This window comes from Zalophus californianus, chromosome 15 (genome assembly GCF_009762305.2).
Source record: "Zalophus californianus isolate mZalCal1 chromosome 15, mZalCal1.pri.v2, whole genome shotgun sequence".
Lineage (NCBI taxonomy): Eukaryota > Metazoa > Chordata > Mammalia > Carnivora > Otariidae > Zalophus > Zalophus californianus.
Genome location: NC_045609.1, coordinates 57,592,815 through 57,608,104, shown reverse-complemented (window position 1 = coordinate 57,608,104; position 15,290 = coordinate 57,592,815). Strand labels below are relative to the sequence as shown.

Genomic DNA, 15,290 nt, shown 5'->3' with positions numbered 1-15,290 from the left:
AATAGATGCCCCATTTATCGCGTGCCTTCCATGTGCCAGGAACTGTGCTAAGCGCTTTACATACCCTATCTCAGAAGCCCAGGCATCCAGTGAGGCAACCCAAGGGAGCTATGTAGTTTTCCATTTTTATAGGATCAATAGAATAATAATGAGTTAGAGATCCTGAGGTCTCTTTTCCTCCAGCTCTTAAGGTCCTGCTCAGCCCACCCTGGCCAACTGGCCAGGCTCTTAATCAGCCTCATTACTGCACTGATGGGGACAACCTCCCTCCTGGCCTCCCCGGAACAGGCAGCTCATCAGCTCTCCCAGTTGGCTCATTCCTGCAGCTGATGGAGGGGGTCCTGCCGTGAGGGGCCAAGGAGCAGGCCAGGGGGAAGAGGGGTGCTCCCAGAAATACTAACTGTCCCTTCCCAACCCTTTCCAAGGGGGCCCTGAGAGTTAGGCTGCTAGCATCTTTAAGGGACAAAACCATCTGTGATTATAATCAAAAGATTGCTTTCCACACCTCTTCTTCTATTTCAAAGGAAGTCCCACACCTGGGACCCTTTGCCGGGTCCACCAGGGCCGTGTCAGCGCTTTGAGGTCCAAGCTGGGCTCTCCTGGGCCTAGGGACTCCCCGCGAACCCTGGACAGGTACATCTGGTACTGCAAACCCCCAAAGCAAGTGTCTCCAAAAAATCAAAAAACTCCCAAGGAAAAAAACAAAAGGTAACAGCAAAAACACAGCTAGAAGCCCCCTCTGCTGCCTTCGACGGGAGTGACAGCATGAGCAAGGCCAGGACAGATGCCAGGGGTCTAGTTCATGCTCAGTGCTTGCCAAGCATTTTACATGCAGTGCCCACAGCCTGAGCCACTATTCCTAGCCCCGTGTTACTGATGGAGAGAGTGAGACCTGAGAGGTTAATAACTTGCCCGAGATCACACAGCTAGTCAGCAGAGAAGCCTGGATTCAAATGCACAGCACTTTCCAGTGTCCCCCACTTCTGCCTCTCCTGCAGAGGAGGAAGGACATAGCATCTTGAGTCAAAAGCCCCGGCTACCAGCCCATCATTAGCTATGAGCATGCGGGATTCCCCTCCCTCCCCCAGGACGCGATCACCTCACCTGCAGAATGGGAAGCTAAAGTCTGCCCTGCCTCAAGTGCCTGGTGGGAGAGCTGTGTGTGACCCTGACCAGGGAGCAGCCAGGTGCTCCGCTGGTGTGAACTGGGACTGTCCCTCTCACCTCCTTGTCCTCCTCCAAGCATCCTGAGGTCTGTGTGGTCCTGGTGCAGCCACCACAGGTCCCTTCCAGGGGAGGTGAGAGGGGAGGTGTTAGGTCGGCTGTCTCTTCTCTTGGATTGCACCCCCCCACACACCTCTGTCTGCTGACCTGCACCGTCTCCCCTGCCAGGACATCGCCTCACCCAAGTTCTCCATGCCGTCCCCGGTCCGCACCGTCATCGCCGCCGACTTTGACAATGACCAGGAGCTGGAGATCTTCTTCAACAACTTTGCCCACCGCAGCTCCTCAGCCAACCGCCTCTTCCGGTAGGCGCTTCAGCCTGGCCAGGGGCCTCTCGCTGTTGCAGGCTGGCAGTCGGGGAGGGAGGTGTAGGACTCAGAGGGGTGTTCCCAGGGCTGAGGTGCAGGAAGGTCCCCTGATGAAGGAACAGAGAGGAGGGAAGGAGGGATTGAGCAAGAGGCTGTGGAGAGGAGGGCAGATCCTGGGCAGGAAGCCGGCCTCCTGCTGTTGTGGGGGGAATGGGCAGAGGGACATGGCCCAAAGTGTGCCCAGAAGCCAAGCTCTGCAGGAGAGAAATCCACACTACCACAAAAAGGAGTTAAAGAGTCAAATTTGTTTAGGTGCGCCTAGGGTACGCAGACAGGCAGGTTTACTTGCTGCAGGACTTCTCAGGGCCTTTAACATGACCATGAGTGTTTTTACTTTCTGAAAGGTAGATGGAGTATTCCAAATAGATTTGGCCACAGGACACCTCTTTCAAAGATTTTCCCCTTGGGACTGGTGCTCTGCAAAGCATCCCTTGGAAAATGCTGGATGAGACAATTAATGGTAGACAAGGAAAAGGGAGTGGCAGAATGGAAGGAATATGCAAGCATCTGCATCTGGGGAGGAAAGGTTGGATGTTCAGAGGCAATACTTCTCTAAGAGGGGTCCGGGGACCACTGGCATCAGAATCACCCGAAGTGTTTATTTAAAGTACAGAATCCCAGGGCCCACCCAGATCTCCTGAATCAGAATCTCCAGGGGTGAGGCCCAGGAATCTCTGTTTTTAACAAGTGCACTGGGCATCAGGTGCTTCTTATCACACTAAAGTTTAAGAACTGCTGTTGGGGAACCTCAGGACCCATGTGGCCTGAGACAACCCTTTTCCTGGCCTAAAACATGCTCCTGGGCCTCAGGAGTCAGTGGGGAGAGGAGGCAGGTAGAGCAGGGGGCCTTGGATTCAGGAAATGGGCCCGATCACCTGCTCGGCTCCACGGGGCCCCCATCCCTTACCCCAGGGGGGGGCCCAACTATTAATAAAAGGCAAGAGCTGTGACTAAGCATGTTTTAAAATATAATTATTAACAAAGCATCAATCCTGACTGGATATAATCACCCCCCGAAGGCACTAGCTTTACTAATTAGGTGCCTTGCAAAAAGCTTATTCACAACTTCCAGATTAATTGCGGAAGATCAATTGCTCGTTAACAGAGACACTACTTTCCTTCTCTGGCTAATAAAGTGTCACTCGCCAGGGCCCCTGAGCACGAGGGAGTCTAGTGCTCTGGTCGCTGTGGCCCGAGAACCCAGGCACCTCCCCCGTCTGCCTGCCCACCTGGCTCTGTCACGCCACCCAGCCTCCCTCTGGCCACCCCAAGGGCGGGCTGGTCCGGGGCTGCCGTGGACGAGGACAGGGTCACCCCATAGTGGCCCCACGGGTTGGTGTCTTTGCCTCCACGCAGCAGCGGTGCGAGCCAAGTCCCAGTGGCAGATGGCTGGGTCCCGAGCACATGGCCCCAACTGTGAGGGGCTACCGCGGGGGCTACTGCCTCACTGGCCACTCTGCATGGTTGGCCCCAGCCTGTCTCTGTTGCTGAATGGAACTTGGCAGGCTCCTTGTCGGAGGAACTGCGGACTCAGAGCCTCCGTGTGCTTGAGCCTGCGATCTCTCAGTGAAGGGTAGGGTAACCAGGGCATTCATCCCCAAACCAGATGCTTAGTCCTGTTAATGATGGCGGGACAGCAGGCAAACAGGGACTCTCCCAGGCCAGCCGGGAGAGGGACGGTCACGCCCCTGACACTGAAACACGTCTCTGATCTCTTCTCCCCTCCTCACTCCTCTGCGGCTCCTCGCTCCTCCGTCCCTGGCTCTGAAGCGGATTCCTACACCTGCCTTCAGCAGGTGTCCCCGGCTAGTCCTGCCAGCAAGCTGTTTGAAAATGCAAATCTGGCCACACCCCTCTTCCACTTGAAACCTTTCAGAAGCCCCCCACTGCCTTCTCCTGGACTCATCCCACACCTCCCGCTTTGTCCCCAGCCTGGCCACTCTCCATTTCCCCGTTTACAGCTGAGCTCCCGACACCACCAGCTTTGTTCGGTTCTGGGCTGTACCGGGCCTGGAACCTCAGGCTGCCCACCCGCCCTGTCCCTTGCCCCTCCCTCTTCGCCTGAGTGACCATACTCATCGTTCGGGTCTCAGCTTAGTTGGCTCTTCCTCCAGGAAGCCGGGTGAGCTTGCCCAGCTCCGCCCTCCCCTCAGCCCCTCTCCCTGTTGGCCTCTGCCTGAGACTCCCTGTCGCCATGGACCCTGAGCCCCATCCCTCCCGATGCACAGCATAGCCGCAGGCCCCCACGCGGTGACGGCACACAGAAGTCACTGCAGAAGACTTTGTTCAGCAAATACATCGATGCAGTGGAACTGCTGGGCTTTATCCTTAGGAACCCTTAATTGCACTGTCACCTGAACCAAGGGATGTCTCTGCCCAACTGTGGCAGAGTCTGTGGAACACAAGGGGTCAAAGGGACTGTGGTTGTTGGCAGGCTGAGGCACACATACCTCTAGCAGGTATGCACACACCTGAGTGCAACCAGGTGCGCCGCCCTCCGCCTGGACCATGCACACGGGTGTGGTCAGCACCGATGCCCCAGGCTGACAGAGGGTCCTCCCGGGGCCGCGGCTCGGCGCTGCAGAACCCCTGCACTTGCGCCTGTGCTCTGCGCTCTGGCCACCACAGGCTCCACCTCTGGGGACTGCTGCCCCTTCCTGAAGTCACTGGCCGTATCTCAGCCCGCTGGTGACTCTCTGTGACTTGGGCAGACAAGAGTCACCTGCAGTGTCGCGGGGAGAGTGATCAGATCCCTCCCAGCCCCCTGTCTCCCCCAGCATTGCTCCTCACATCCAGGCCAGAGCACCCAAGGCTGTGAGAATCTAATGAGTAAGAAAAATCGGAGGAAAGCTCACCACCATCATCAGCATTCAGCTCAGTGTGGAGAAAGAGCAGGACATTCACAGTGGGCTTTTCTGAAGCAAAGATTACCGTGATTCAGAGCTTAAAATAAACAGAGCTCCTGCAGCCCAAAGGGACCCCTTTCTGCCTTTTCGGCTGCTGGACTTCATCCACACCTCCCACAGACATGAGCTCGGAGCTTCCAGCGAGCCGCGCACTGGGCTAGGTGCTGTGGGAAATGCGAGAATGAGTAACACGTGGTCCCGGCCTGCAAAGAGCTCCCAGTCTAACTGGGGAGATAAGACACATTCAGAGCTTTAACACAAGGCAGAAAGTGATAAAGGCCGAGCAGTAAGGCACTGCTTCCAGCCCGACGATCAGGGAGGGCTTGGAGGAGGTGGCATCTGAGTGATTTGAATCCTGGGTACACCCAGAACTCAGCAGCCCAGGGCCACTTGAAGGAAAGGGAAGGTCAGTTGAAAGTAGCTGTGTGCCTGCCCCTTCTCCATCCATCAACTGCCCTTCCCCAAGCTGTCTATAATTCATCCATTAGAAAAAGAAAAATCAATATTTACCAACGTAAATTAAAACCCAGGAAGGGAACAGGCCGGGTGCAGGCAGGCTCTGTGAGCAGAGTGGCTCCGTAGGCATCCAGGGGGTAGCCAACGCACAGTGGGGCCCAGGGCTGCTTGGAGGACAGAGACTGGAGCAAGTGGGCCTCTGGGTTCAGGGGGCCTGCGGGGGCCTCGCCAGCATGTTACTCATCTGGGAACGACCTGTCTCCTCTCCTACAGTGTCATCCGCAGGGAACATGGCGACCCCCTCATCGAGGAGCTCAATCCTGGTGATGCCTTGGAGCCTGAGGGCCGGGGCACAGGTGAGGGCACCTGGGGGCTCAGGCCCGCCCTCCTCTGTCTCAGCTCTGCCCATGCACAGGATGAGGGCAAGAGGGATGGGGTAGCCAGCTCCACAGCGCGGGACCCCTTCTTCCCTGCCACATCGGAGGCTAACACTCTAGGGCTGGGTGAGCCCCTGGGAGCCCCAGGCTGGGTGCAGAGGAGCTGATGATCCATGCAGGGCTCTGGAAACCCGTGGGCGGTAGCTTCTCTGGCACCAGAAGGGGATGGAAAGGAGAGGCTGGGGGTCCGGCAGTCTGACCCCTCCCCTCTTGGCATTCAGCCTGGTGTCAGAGAAAGGGCACTGATCAGGAGTCCCAAGCCCCAGTCCTGCTATTGCCTCACTTGTGGTCTTGGAAGAGTTGCTTCATCCTGTGGGTCTCGTTCTGCACATGCACAGAAGGAATACTGACATCTGCCCTCCTCACCTCTCTGTGTTGTAGTGAGGACGGAAAGGAGACCATGAATGTGCAAACATGACATACTGACAAAAACCGCAAAGGCAAAGGGCATGTGAAATAGATAAGGAAGAAGTCCTCATGCTCTAAGCGATTGGCACTCACTCTCTCGGTACAAAAGTTCAGGGAAAGGAAGGAGAGCCCCCCTTCATGATTTCCTATCATGAGCAGGCTGTGGGAAAGCAGAGGAGAGGGGCTTCCCCGCTGGCTTCCTGGCCCAGTGCTGTGCTCTCGGGAGCCCCTCTCTCTTGAATCTCCTGGCCAATGGCCAGAGTGAAATCTGCGTTGTTGCAGGGGGCGTGGTGACAGACTTCGATGGAGACGGGATGCTGGACCTCATCTTGTCCCACGGGGAGTCCATGGCTCAGCCGCTGTCTGTCTTCCGGGGCAACCAGGTGTGCATGGACCCCCGGGACCCGTGGAGTCCGGCCCCGTGTGCTCCCCTGGGTCTAAGGTGGTCGAGGGCAGAGGCGCCAGGGATGTTTGCTTGCCGCACAGTAAGCCTCCAAGAAGGGCTGCCTCATGGGAGAAGCCCTTGCCCCTCTGCCTTCCACTGGCACTTCTGCTCCCAAAACTGTTTTTCCTGAGTCTACGGGCTTTTCCCTCCTTCTCCCAGGGCCCCTCTTTCCAAACTTCAGCCCGTCCATCTGCCTCATTCCCTCTGCCCCTTTTCTGCTCTTCCTCTTCCTCCCTCCCTGCTCCTCCTGCCCCCACCCCACACTCACCTGCCTTCCTCCCTCCCTGCAGGGCTTCAGCAACAACTGGCTGCGCGTGGTGCCTCGGACCCAGTTTGGGGCCTTCGCCAGGGGAGCTAAGGTCGTGCTCTACACCAAGAAGAGCGGGGCCCACCTGAGGATTATCGATGGGGGTTCGGGCTACCTGTGTGAGATGGAGCCCGTGGCACACTTCGGCTTAGGTGAGTCAGGGCCAGGGTCAGGGCGGGCAACGAGCCATTGTGCCTGACAGCAGGCTCCTGGAAGTGCCTCCCGAAGCATGCTCAGTGACACAGAGCTCGCAGCCCCGGCAGCTGCCAGCGCACGGTACTTCCAGACCCGGGGACAGCCGTGGCGGATACCAGCCACCCCGGCAGCCCTGCTCAGAAATGAACCTGAGCTCCCACGGGAGGCTTCCAGGCCTGGCCCCTTGCAGGGGCCCCCACCACCGTCCTCCGCTGAATCCGCTCACCTTGGGGTCGGAGTATTTAATCCTCCCCATGTCCAAGACTGGGGCCTGGTCCAAACATTGGCCTGTACCAGATTTGTCCAAACCAGCTGTTTTCTGGCCTCTTGGAGCCAGCTTGGTGATTAAAGCCTCACCAAACCACTGGTGCCTTCCCTTAGCTAGAAGCCTTAGAGAAGCGGAGCGTTCTCCGTGGTGGAGATGCGATCACCCACAAGGGGGTGAAAATTGGTTCCTGTCTCGAGGAGGGGAAGCAAGAAAATCGTACTCCCTGTTTATATGTTTAAGGCATAGATATCCAGACTGCACATAAACAGTTATCCAGTATGTCTGTATTATGCATGAGCTATCACTACACACCTATCAGAACAGCTAAAAAAAATAATAATAATGATAACACCACATTCCGGTGAGGATGCAGAGAAATTCGCTCTCCCATACATTGTTGGTGGGAATGCAACACGGTACAGCAACTCTGCAAAATAGTTTGGCAGTTTCTTTAAAAAGAAAAAAACGAACACACAACTTCTGTAAGACCCAGGATTTGCACCCCGAGGTATTTATCCCAGATGAATGAAAACTTCTGTCCACATAAAAATCTATACCAGAGGGTTCACGGTAGCTTTATCAGCAGCAGCCCAGACCGGAAGCACCCGGGATGAGCCCCATAATAGATTACTGGTTCAACAAACCGTTGTCCATCCACACCACGGAATATTACTCAGCAATAAAAAGGAGTGAACTGTTGATACATGTAGCAACTTGAATAGCTCTCAAGGGCATCATGGGGAGTGGGGGAAGAAAGGCCCATCTCATAAGGTCACATACTGTTGATTCCATTTATATAATATTTTCAAAATTATGAAATTACAGAGACAGAAAATAGAGCAGTGATTGCCAGGGGTGGGTGTGACCATGAAGGGACAGCCTGAGGGAGGTCCCTGGGGTGATGGAGCAGTCCTGTATCTTGATTATGGTGGTGGTTGCACAGATCCACACATGTGATAAAATAACATAAGACTACACACACACACAAAGCACACACACAGAGCACCAGTGTCGATTTCCTGGTTTTGGTATTGTGCTATAGGGGCATCAGCTCTAACCATTGAGGGAAACTGGATGAAAGTATACTTTCTGTACCATCTTTGCAACTTCTGTGAATCTAGAATTATTTCAACATCAAATGTTTTTAAAGAAATGCACTGGGGAGGGAATTGGGGGGAAAATATCTAAAAAGCCTTCTTGAGACGAGGGGCAATCCTGGAAAATGTGTGGAGGAGCCAAGAGTGACTTTACTAAACCACAATGGTTAAGAAAGCATTTGAGTCAAATATACCTGGACTCAAAGTCGGACACCCTCCCCCATGCGTTAGCACCTCATGGGGAGATACAATATTAACACTGAAAGAGTAGGCAATATGGTCTGAAGTTAATGTACATGTATATATTAATATTATACACAATATTACATTATACATCATACCATATATCATACATCATACGGACAAAGGAAAAAATGGAAAGAAAAAGCAGGAAGTAGGAACAGTGATTCTGAGTGGCTAGATTGACATAGTAACTCTCAGTCATTCCAGGTGGCACTTTGCTCCCATTATGTCATTTCATGCTCGTGACCCCGCTGTGAGATGGGCATTACTTATCCCCATTTTACAGATGGGAAAACTGAAGATCGCAGCAGTTAAGAAACCCGCCAAGGTCACGTGATTGATCGGTAGCAGAGCTGACATTCAAATCCAGACCTGCCCGACTATGTGATTTTTATTTCCTTCTGTATGTTTTGTGTGTGTGTTCCAGCTTTTATAGGAACGCAGAATATTTATGCAGTCTGAAAAAGAAGCATAAATGTTTAGGGGACCTGGTTCTGTGAGCATGTTCTTGGGCTGTTTCGCCCTGGATGGGTTGGCTGGCTGTTGAAGCATTTGTCACTTTTATGGTAGCCATTTACTACACTGGCCAAGTACAAGATGACTTTTGAATACATAGTCCTCTCTCACAAAACAGCAGTAACCGACTGTCATTGAGCACTTAGCATATGCCAGGCACTGGGCTACAGGCTCTGCCTAAGATACCTCATGCAGTTCTTACCGCAACACAACAAATCATAACCCCATGACACAGATCAGAAAAACTGAGGCTCGGGCTAAAGAATCTGCCTCAAATTCCACCTCCAGAAAGTAGAGAGGGCTGGATTTGGACACCGACTTCTTAGTCACCACTGACCACCGTAACTTGAGGGCTTGACCTCCCACAGCTGCTCTGTGCAGAGCCAGCCAAGGTCCTCCTGCTCTGCCTCTTTCTTCCTGGATATCCATGTCCCCTCGGTTACCAAGCAACCCATGCAAGGCCATCCAATCACCAGGGTAACTGCCGTGGTATCCTAGGTGGGATGTTTATCCAGGTATCTGGCTGGACATCAATTCCCACCCCATTGTATAGATAAGGAGATCGAGTTTCCACATAGCAATGTAAGGACGGGACTGGAGCTGAGGTTCTCCTCCCTCACATCCCATGGGCTGCCTGTGCTATTTTAAGACATGTTTATGGGCCTCGTCGGGTCTCCTCTCTGGCCAGCATCTGCCCCTGCCAAGAGAACAGACCTGCTTTTTCAACTGGGCAGGCTCGGCCAGGTCGTTTGATGGGATCACAGGGACCCAAGAGCCTCCATGCCTCTCCACCACTGCCTGCCTCCCATACTCAGGCTTATAGATGCTGCACCTGGTTGGGAGCCCCTCCTGACTGCCAATCCTTGATATTTTGCAAGGCCAGGGGATTTGTTCTGGCTCTGAACTCCTGCTCAAACTGCTCCATGGGTCCCCCTGTAGGCTCCTCTCCTTTGCCAGGATCCGCTCCCAGAGTTACTGAAGGAAGGCTGCTCCTGGGGACTGGTCCCTGTGGGTCAGCCCTGGGCCTAGCAGTGAGACTCCCAGAAGCGGCTGAGCAGATAGCGGAGCCAGGAGTAGGGACGGAGCCAGGAGTAGGGACACAGCCAGGAGCAGGTGGGTTCCATCCCCGCAGCTCCAAGGACCCCAATCCAGGAGGGTCTCCTTCACGGATCCAGGAGAGCACAAGCCTTCCTGATTGATGGAGGCGCCAGCGATGGGATGGGAAGAGAGGGAGCCAAGAGGGAAGGCCAGACAGAAGGAAGGATTGAGAAGGAAAGAGGAGGGGGCACACAGGCGGACAGACGGGGGCCGGGAAACCAAGAGACGCAGAGAGACATGCGAAGGAGACATGAGACCCAGAAGAGGTACTTTCTGCCCTCCAGGCTCAGTCCAGGGAAAAAGGCAGATGGACACAGGGATTCTGGGGCAAGGTGGATCTGGACGCACCGTCAGGCTGACCTGGGGGCTGTGTGAGGACCAGCACAGGAGAAATAGTTCTGCTTTCCCAAGGGCATGGGCCTAGCATGGGGTCTAGCCGGGTGGTGGGGATTTAGAAGGCATGGAGGGCGGCGGAAAGAGCATCCCAGGGGCTAGCCTGGCTAGAACACAGACCCAAAGATGGGAGTGTTCAGTGTGCCTACACAACCGCATGGTCTGGTAGGAGCAGAGCCTAGAGAGGGAGGCCAAAGCCAAACTGGGGGTGGGGGGAGCCAAGAGCCAGGCTGGAGGAGGCAGGCAGATCGGAGGGGGGTCTGCAGCCCCACGGGGGCAAGCCAAAGCCAGGCTATGCTGTGCGGGGGCAGGGCCACAGGAGCCCTACAGGGAGACCAGTGTTTGCAGATGTTCTTAGAAGGATTTAATGGTTTTCCTGATTATAAGAATGATGCATATTGACTATAGGACAATTAGAAATTATAACATCATTTAAAAGAAAGGAGAAAGAACCCATAATCTTGCCATTATCTTTTGAATATTAAATGAAAAGTAAACGTTTCTCCCTTCACCCTCTCCCAGTACCATTTGATTCATTTAGTCAACGCTTATTTACTGAGCACATACTATGTGCCGAACACTAACGAGACACAGGTCCTGGCCGTGGGTGATCTTACATTCGAGTGGAAGTAGCAGAAACATATATAATAAACATAACAACTGGGTAAATATATAAAATGTTAGAAGATGTTAAGTGCTATGAAAAAAGGAAATGCAGAACCGGGTAAGGGGATCAGGAATGTGGAGGGCAGGGGGTGGGGAGCAGTTTTCAATACAGTGGTGGGGGTGGCCTGCTCCCACAGCCATGCTTTGTGGTATGCTTTTATTACATGCAATATGCACGGGAGCATAGTTATAAATACTCCTCGGGGGATTTTTTTTTAACAAAACTGATTATACTCTTCCTATTATTTCCAAACTTGCTTTTTTTCCCCTCTCAACAATATAACCTGGACATCGTTCCAAACGTGCACATCCCTCCCTTGGTTCCCTTCAGAGCTGCACGGTATTTCACTGTGTGGCGGTACTCATCATTTATTGAGCAAGTCTCCTATTGGTGGACAATTCGATGGTTTCTGGTCCTGAGCAGTTTGTTTTGTGGTGCTCGGGGTGAGAAGGGGCATGTCCAGAATACGAATGCAAGAAAGGCCTGCCTTGTTGTTCCAAATGACTGAGCCACAGATGTGGAGCCTGCAGCTGTGTGGGGAGCCATGGGTCTCCGGAGGGAAGACAGCCCCCCCTTCCAGCACTCACGACGCTCCCGCTCACCACAGCTGACCCTGCTCCCTTCCTCCCTTTGAGACTCATCCCCAGCCTCCTCCCCCCGACCCCGACTTCACGGCTGGCGAGGTGTGGCGAGAGAGCTGGATATGGACACGTATGCGGGTGTGCACACGTGCCCCTCAGCAGCCTGCCTCATCTCTGCACTGAGCCTGGGTCAGAGGACTAACTTCTCTGCCCCTCATGTATTCCCCCGGCTCCCAAGGGTCTGAGCTGCCTCACACCACATAGTAAAAACTCAGGGACCTCGCTGGATGGATGTTTCATTCTCTGGGGTTCCCAGAGGGCCCCCTTGGCTGTGCAGAGTGCTCTCGGCTTCACCCTGTAGAACCATCCTCCTGGGGCAGCGTCAGCTACCACCGTCCCCACCCCTGCTCCGTGGGGCCCCTGGCCTTGTTCCACCCTTCCTCTGGCCCCTGCCCTGGCCTTTCCTGGCTCCTTCTGGTGCAGAGGGCCAGCCGGGCTCATAAGGAAGCATTTCTGCTCACGGCCCTTGTGGAGGGCCCCACTGCATGCTGGTTGCTCGGAACCTGCATCCTAGCCCCCCATACCCACACCCTATATATCCCACACCCTGGCTCTCCAGTTCCCACTTTGCAGAGGGTTGAGGCCGCTCGACCAAACCCAGAACATGAAAACAAGCACCCACAATCTACTTGCCCCTGCCAGCCCCCATAGGGGGCTCCTCACTGGCCAGCCCGCCCCAAACATTGATGGTACCCTGCCACCCACCCACCCACACCCCACCTTCCTTTAAGCTCATTGTTTGCAAGTGACTCAGAGCTGCCTCCAAGCCTGCTGGTGCTCATTTCGGGAAGGAAAATTCAGTGGCCCACATAAAAATTGCTTTATTAAAGTGCAAAAATATTCCACCAACTGTATTCCCACCATCTGTTTTGCTGGTAATTCTTCTGAAACGTGCAATTCTCTGTGCCTCCTTGGCCTTTGTCCTTTAAACACTGCGGGAGGTGACTCCCTGCTGCTCTTGACCTCCCAGCCTGTTAACGGGGCCTCCTCTGCTCACAGCCCCACTCCCTGTCTCACAGCCCTGGCAGACAGGCGGCTTCAACGCTGCCCTTGTGCAGTGCCTGGAAAGATTGGAGACGTCTGGCAACTTGAGGGGGAACAGCCAAGCCTGGGGACAGGAGCCTGGGCTCTAGCCCTAGCTCAGACACTGGCAAGTCACTTCACCTTGCCAATGTCTGCACCTGGAGAGTGGGGATAGAACGCCCACCTCGCGGGGTAGTCAAGAGGATTCAGATCAGCCTCACACACGAAGGCGCCAAAGCCCATCCCGGTCTCCTACCCCCCATCCCCACCTAATACATAATCTCATGCTCTGCTTCCCCCACTTTGAACTTCTCCCTGATCTTCAAATACACATGACCTTTTTGTACCTCCGTACCGTGCCGTACCATCTGCCCGGACTGCTCCTTCCTTCCCTTCTCTGCCTCACAAACTCCTACTCCTCCTGCAACACCCAAACAAAATGACTTTTAACACCCACCTCTCTCACCGAGTGGCACCAATACTGCATGTTCCCAGTTTATTATAACATAATCACTACGTTCCTTTTCCCTGCGGGAAGCAGTTCCTACAGGCTGGGGCCTGGGTCCATCTCCTTTCTGCTAAATCCCAGATCCCTGCATGATGCTTGGCCTGTGGTGGGGCTGGGCGTGGGAGTGAAGTGAGCAGAACAAGGGCAAAACGGATATGGGCTTTGGGGTCAGATGTCCCTGGCTGGGGAACTATGGGCCATTTACATTACCTCCCCAGGTCTGAGCCCCTTTATCTCTAAAATGGAAATTAGAAAGCTAGTACCTTCCCCATGGGGCTGCCAAGAGAATCCAGTGCTAACACTGAGATCACCTGGTACCGTTTGGGGTACATGTTCTCCAGTATTATTGCCAGTAAATGAAGGTGCTTTGGAAACTAGAGGGTGCGCCCATGTCTAAGAGATGATGGAGATGGGCATGCCAAGGGGACAATCGGCCGGGGCAGGGCTCACATTGCAAGGAAGAAAGACTGTCGTCCCCAGGAGTGCTAGAACTCTAGGCCACACTCCCATCTTACAGATGAAGAAACTAAGGCCCCAGAGAGGGTGCCCGAGTCAGCAAAATAATCAGCAGCAGCAGAGGAGGGAGTCCTACTGAGATGTGTTCTCCTTGGCTTACTGATCTCATAGCCCCGGCCCCTCCCTGGGCTTGGAGGAAGGGAGGAAGCACGACTCAGAACCACAGGCTGCAAACACAGAATGTAAATTTGTGATTGTCTGTGAATATTCGGTGACTTTTCTGAGTTATTTTGGCACTTTAGTCAAGCTGGAAAATGTATTCGTGTAGCTGTTCTCTTGGCTTAGGTGAGAAACATTTGCTATTCTTTGTCTCCTTTTTTTAATAGAAAAATACTTTTTAAACATGCCAGTTAATTCGGGCACTGTTCAACCTAAAAATGCCAGGTGTCTTTAACTTCAAGCGACTATTTCAAAACAGAGAAACAAACCTGCCGGTGATACCCCCCAATCCCGTGTCCACCCTCCTCCTCCAAAAGGAATTATTATAGAAGGAGGGAGTAGGGGGAAGGGAGGTTTATGAGAACTATTTGCTGGCTTCTCGGTCTGCTCCGGGAGCCTCTCCGGGGTGCCGTGCCCACGGAGGCAGGGGCTGCTCATCTGTGACACTTGCGAGTGTGGCAGCAGGTCCCCGTCCTCATTAACACACAGCCCAGCAGCAGCAAGGCAAAGGGGAAGCCAGTGCAGGGAGGACCCGGACGCTGGGCGATGTGGCTCCCAAGGTGCAGCTTCCTCTGGAAGCCCCAGAGCAGCGCGCTAGGCCTCAGGGAGGAAGGTGCCTCTGGGACACTCCGCGCCAGGCTGTCTCAGCCCCCGCGCCCAGGGGGCCTCTGTACAGAGGAGTCTACACGTGCATTCCCCTTAAAGTCTGGCCGTGGCTACCAACCCTTTTCTAAAATGCAGGAATCCCTTCTATACATGAAAATGTGTCACAGACTACCCTCCGCCCCCATAGTAGCTATCCTGGTAAAATCCATTGGTGAACAAGAAGGGCCCAAAGCTGCTATAAATTCAGCAGCCCTTTTTGGTTGCCCTTGTTTTTCTAAGAGTAGCTGCATACATTAAGGGGAAAGTAACACATACATGTGGGTGACGTGTTGTTGATTCAGCCCACAGACGGTGCTTGAGGGTATGATTGGATTCGCGGGCCCCTGAGCACCAGGCCCACATCTGCTCGTTCCTGGTGGGTGATAACGAGGGGGCTGCACCCTCTCTCCTACCTGGGCTGATCACTGCCCTCTTTCCCAAGTGAGAGATGAGAAGAGCCGCTCCCTACAGGTGAGGCCCAGCCCCCTCCTCCTGCCGACCCAAATTCATCACCATTAGCCTGTCCCTGATGCCTTAAGTAGGGGGCTGGGGCCAGCTCTGACACCGCCTAAACACCCGACAGATCTTCCCAAGCTGCCTTCTACCACCGAGGTAACACATTGCTTTAAGGATGTGTGCGGATGGATTCTCTGTGAATATTCTCTGAGCTTCATCATTAGCTTCTGTAAACATCTCAGCTTTGTAGAATGGTGCTTCTCCTGGGCCTTCCACCATCCCGATCTTTATCACCTCAGCTTCTATTTGGAACT

The 15,290-nt window shown here is 54.0% G+C and overlaps 1 protein-coding gene across 5 annotated transcripts in view; it reads left to right on the top strand.

Annotated features, from left to right (window-relative positions):
• The window catches only part of CRTAC1 (cartilage acidic protein 1), a 132,199-nt gene that overhangs the window by 112,006 nt on the left and 4,903 nt on the right, over nucleotides 1–15,290 (top strand). For all 5 annotated transcript variants that reach the window (XM_027595961.1, XM_035724232.1, XM_035724231.1 and 2 more), the window contains 4 exons: nucleotides 1,393–1,529; nucleotides 5,228–5,310; nucleotides 6,082–6,182; nucleotides 6,535–6,703. In XM_027595961.1, the coding sequence (XP_027451762.1) occupies nucleotides 1,393–1,529; nucleotides 5,228–5,310; nucleotides 6,082–6,182; nucleotides 6,535–6,703 (490 nt within the window). The remainder of the gene's footprint in view (nucleotides 1–1,392; nucleotides 1,530–5,227; nucleotides 5,311–6,081; nucleotides 6,183–6,534; nucleotides 6,704–15,290) is intronic.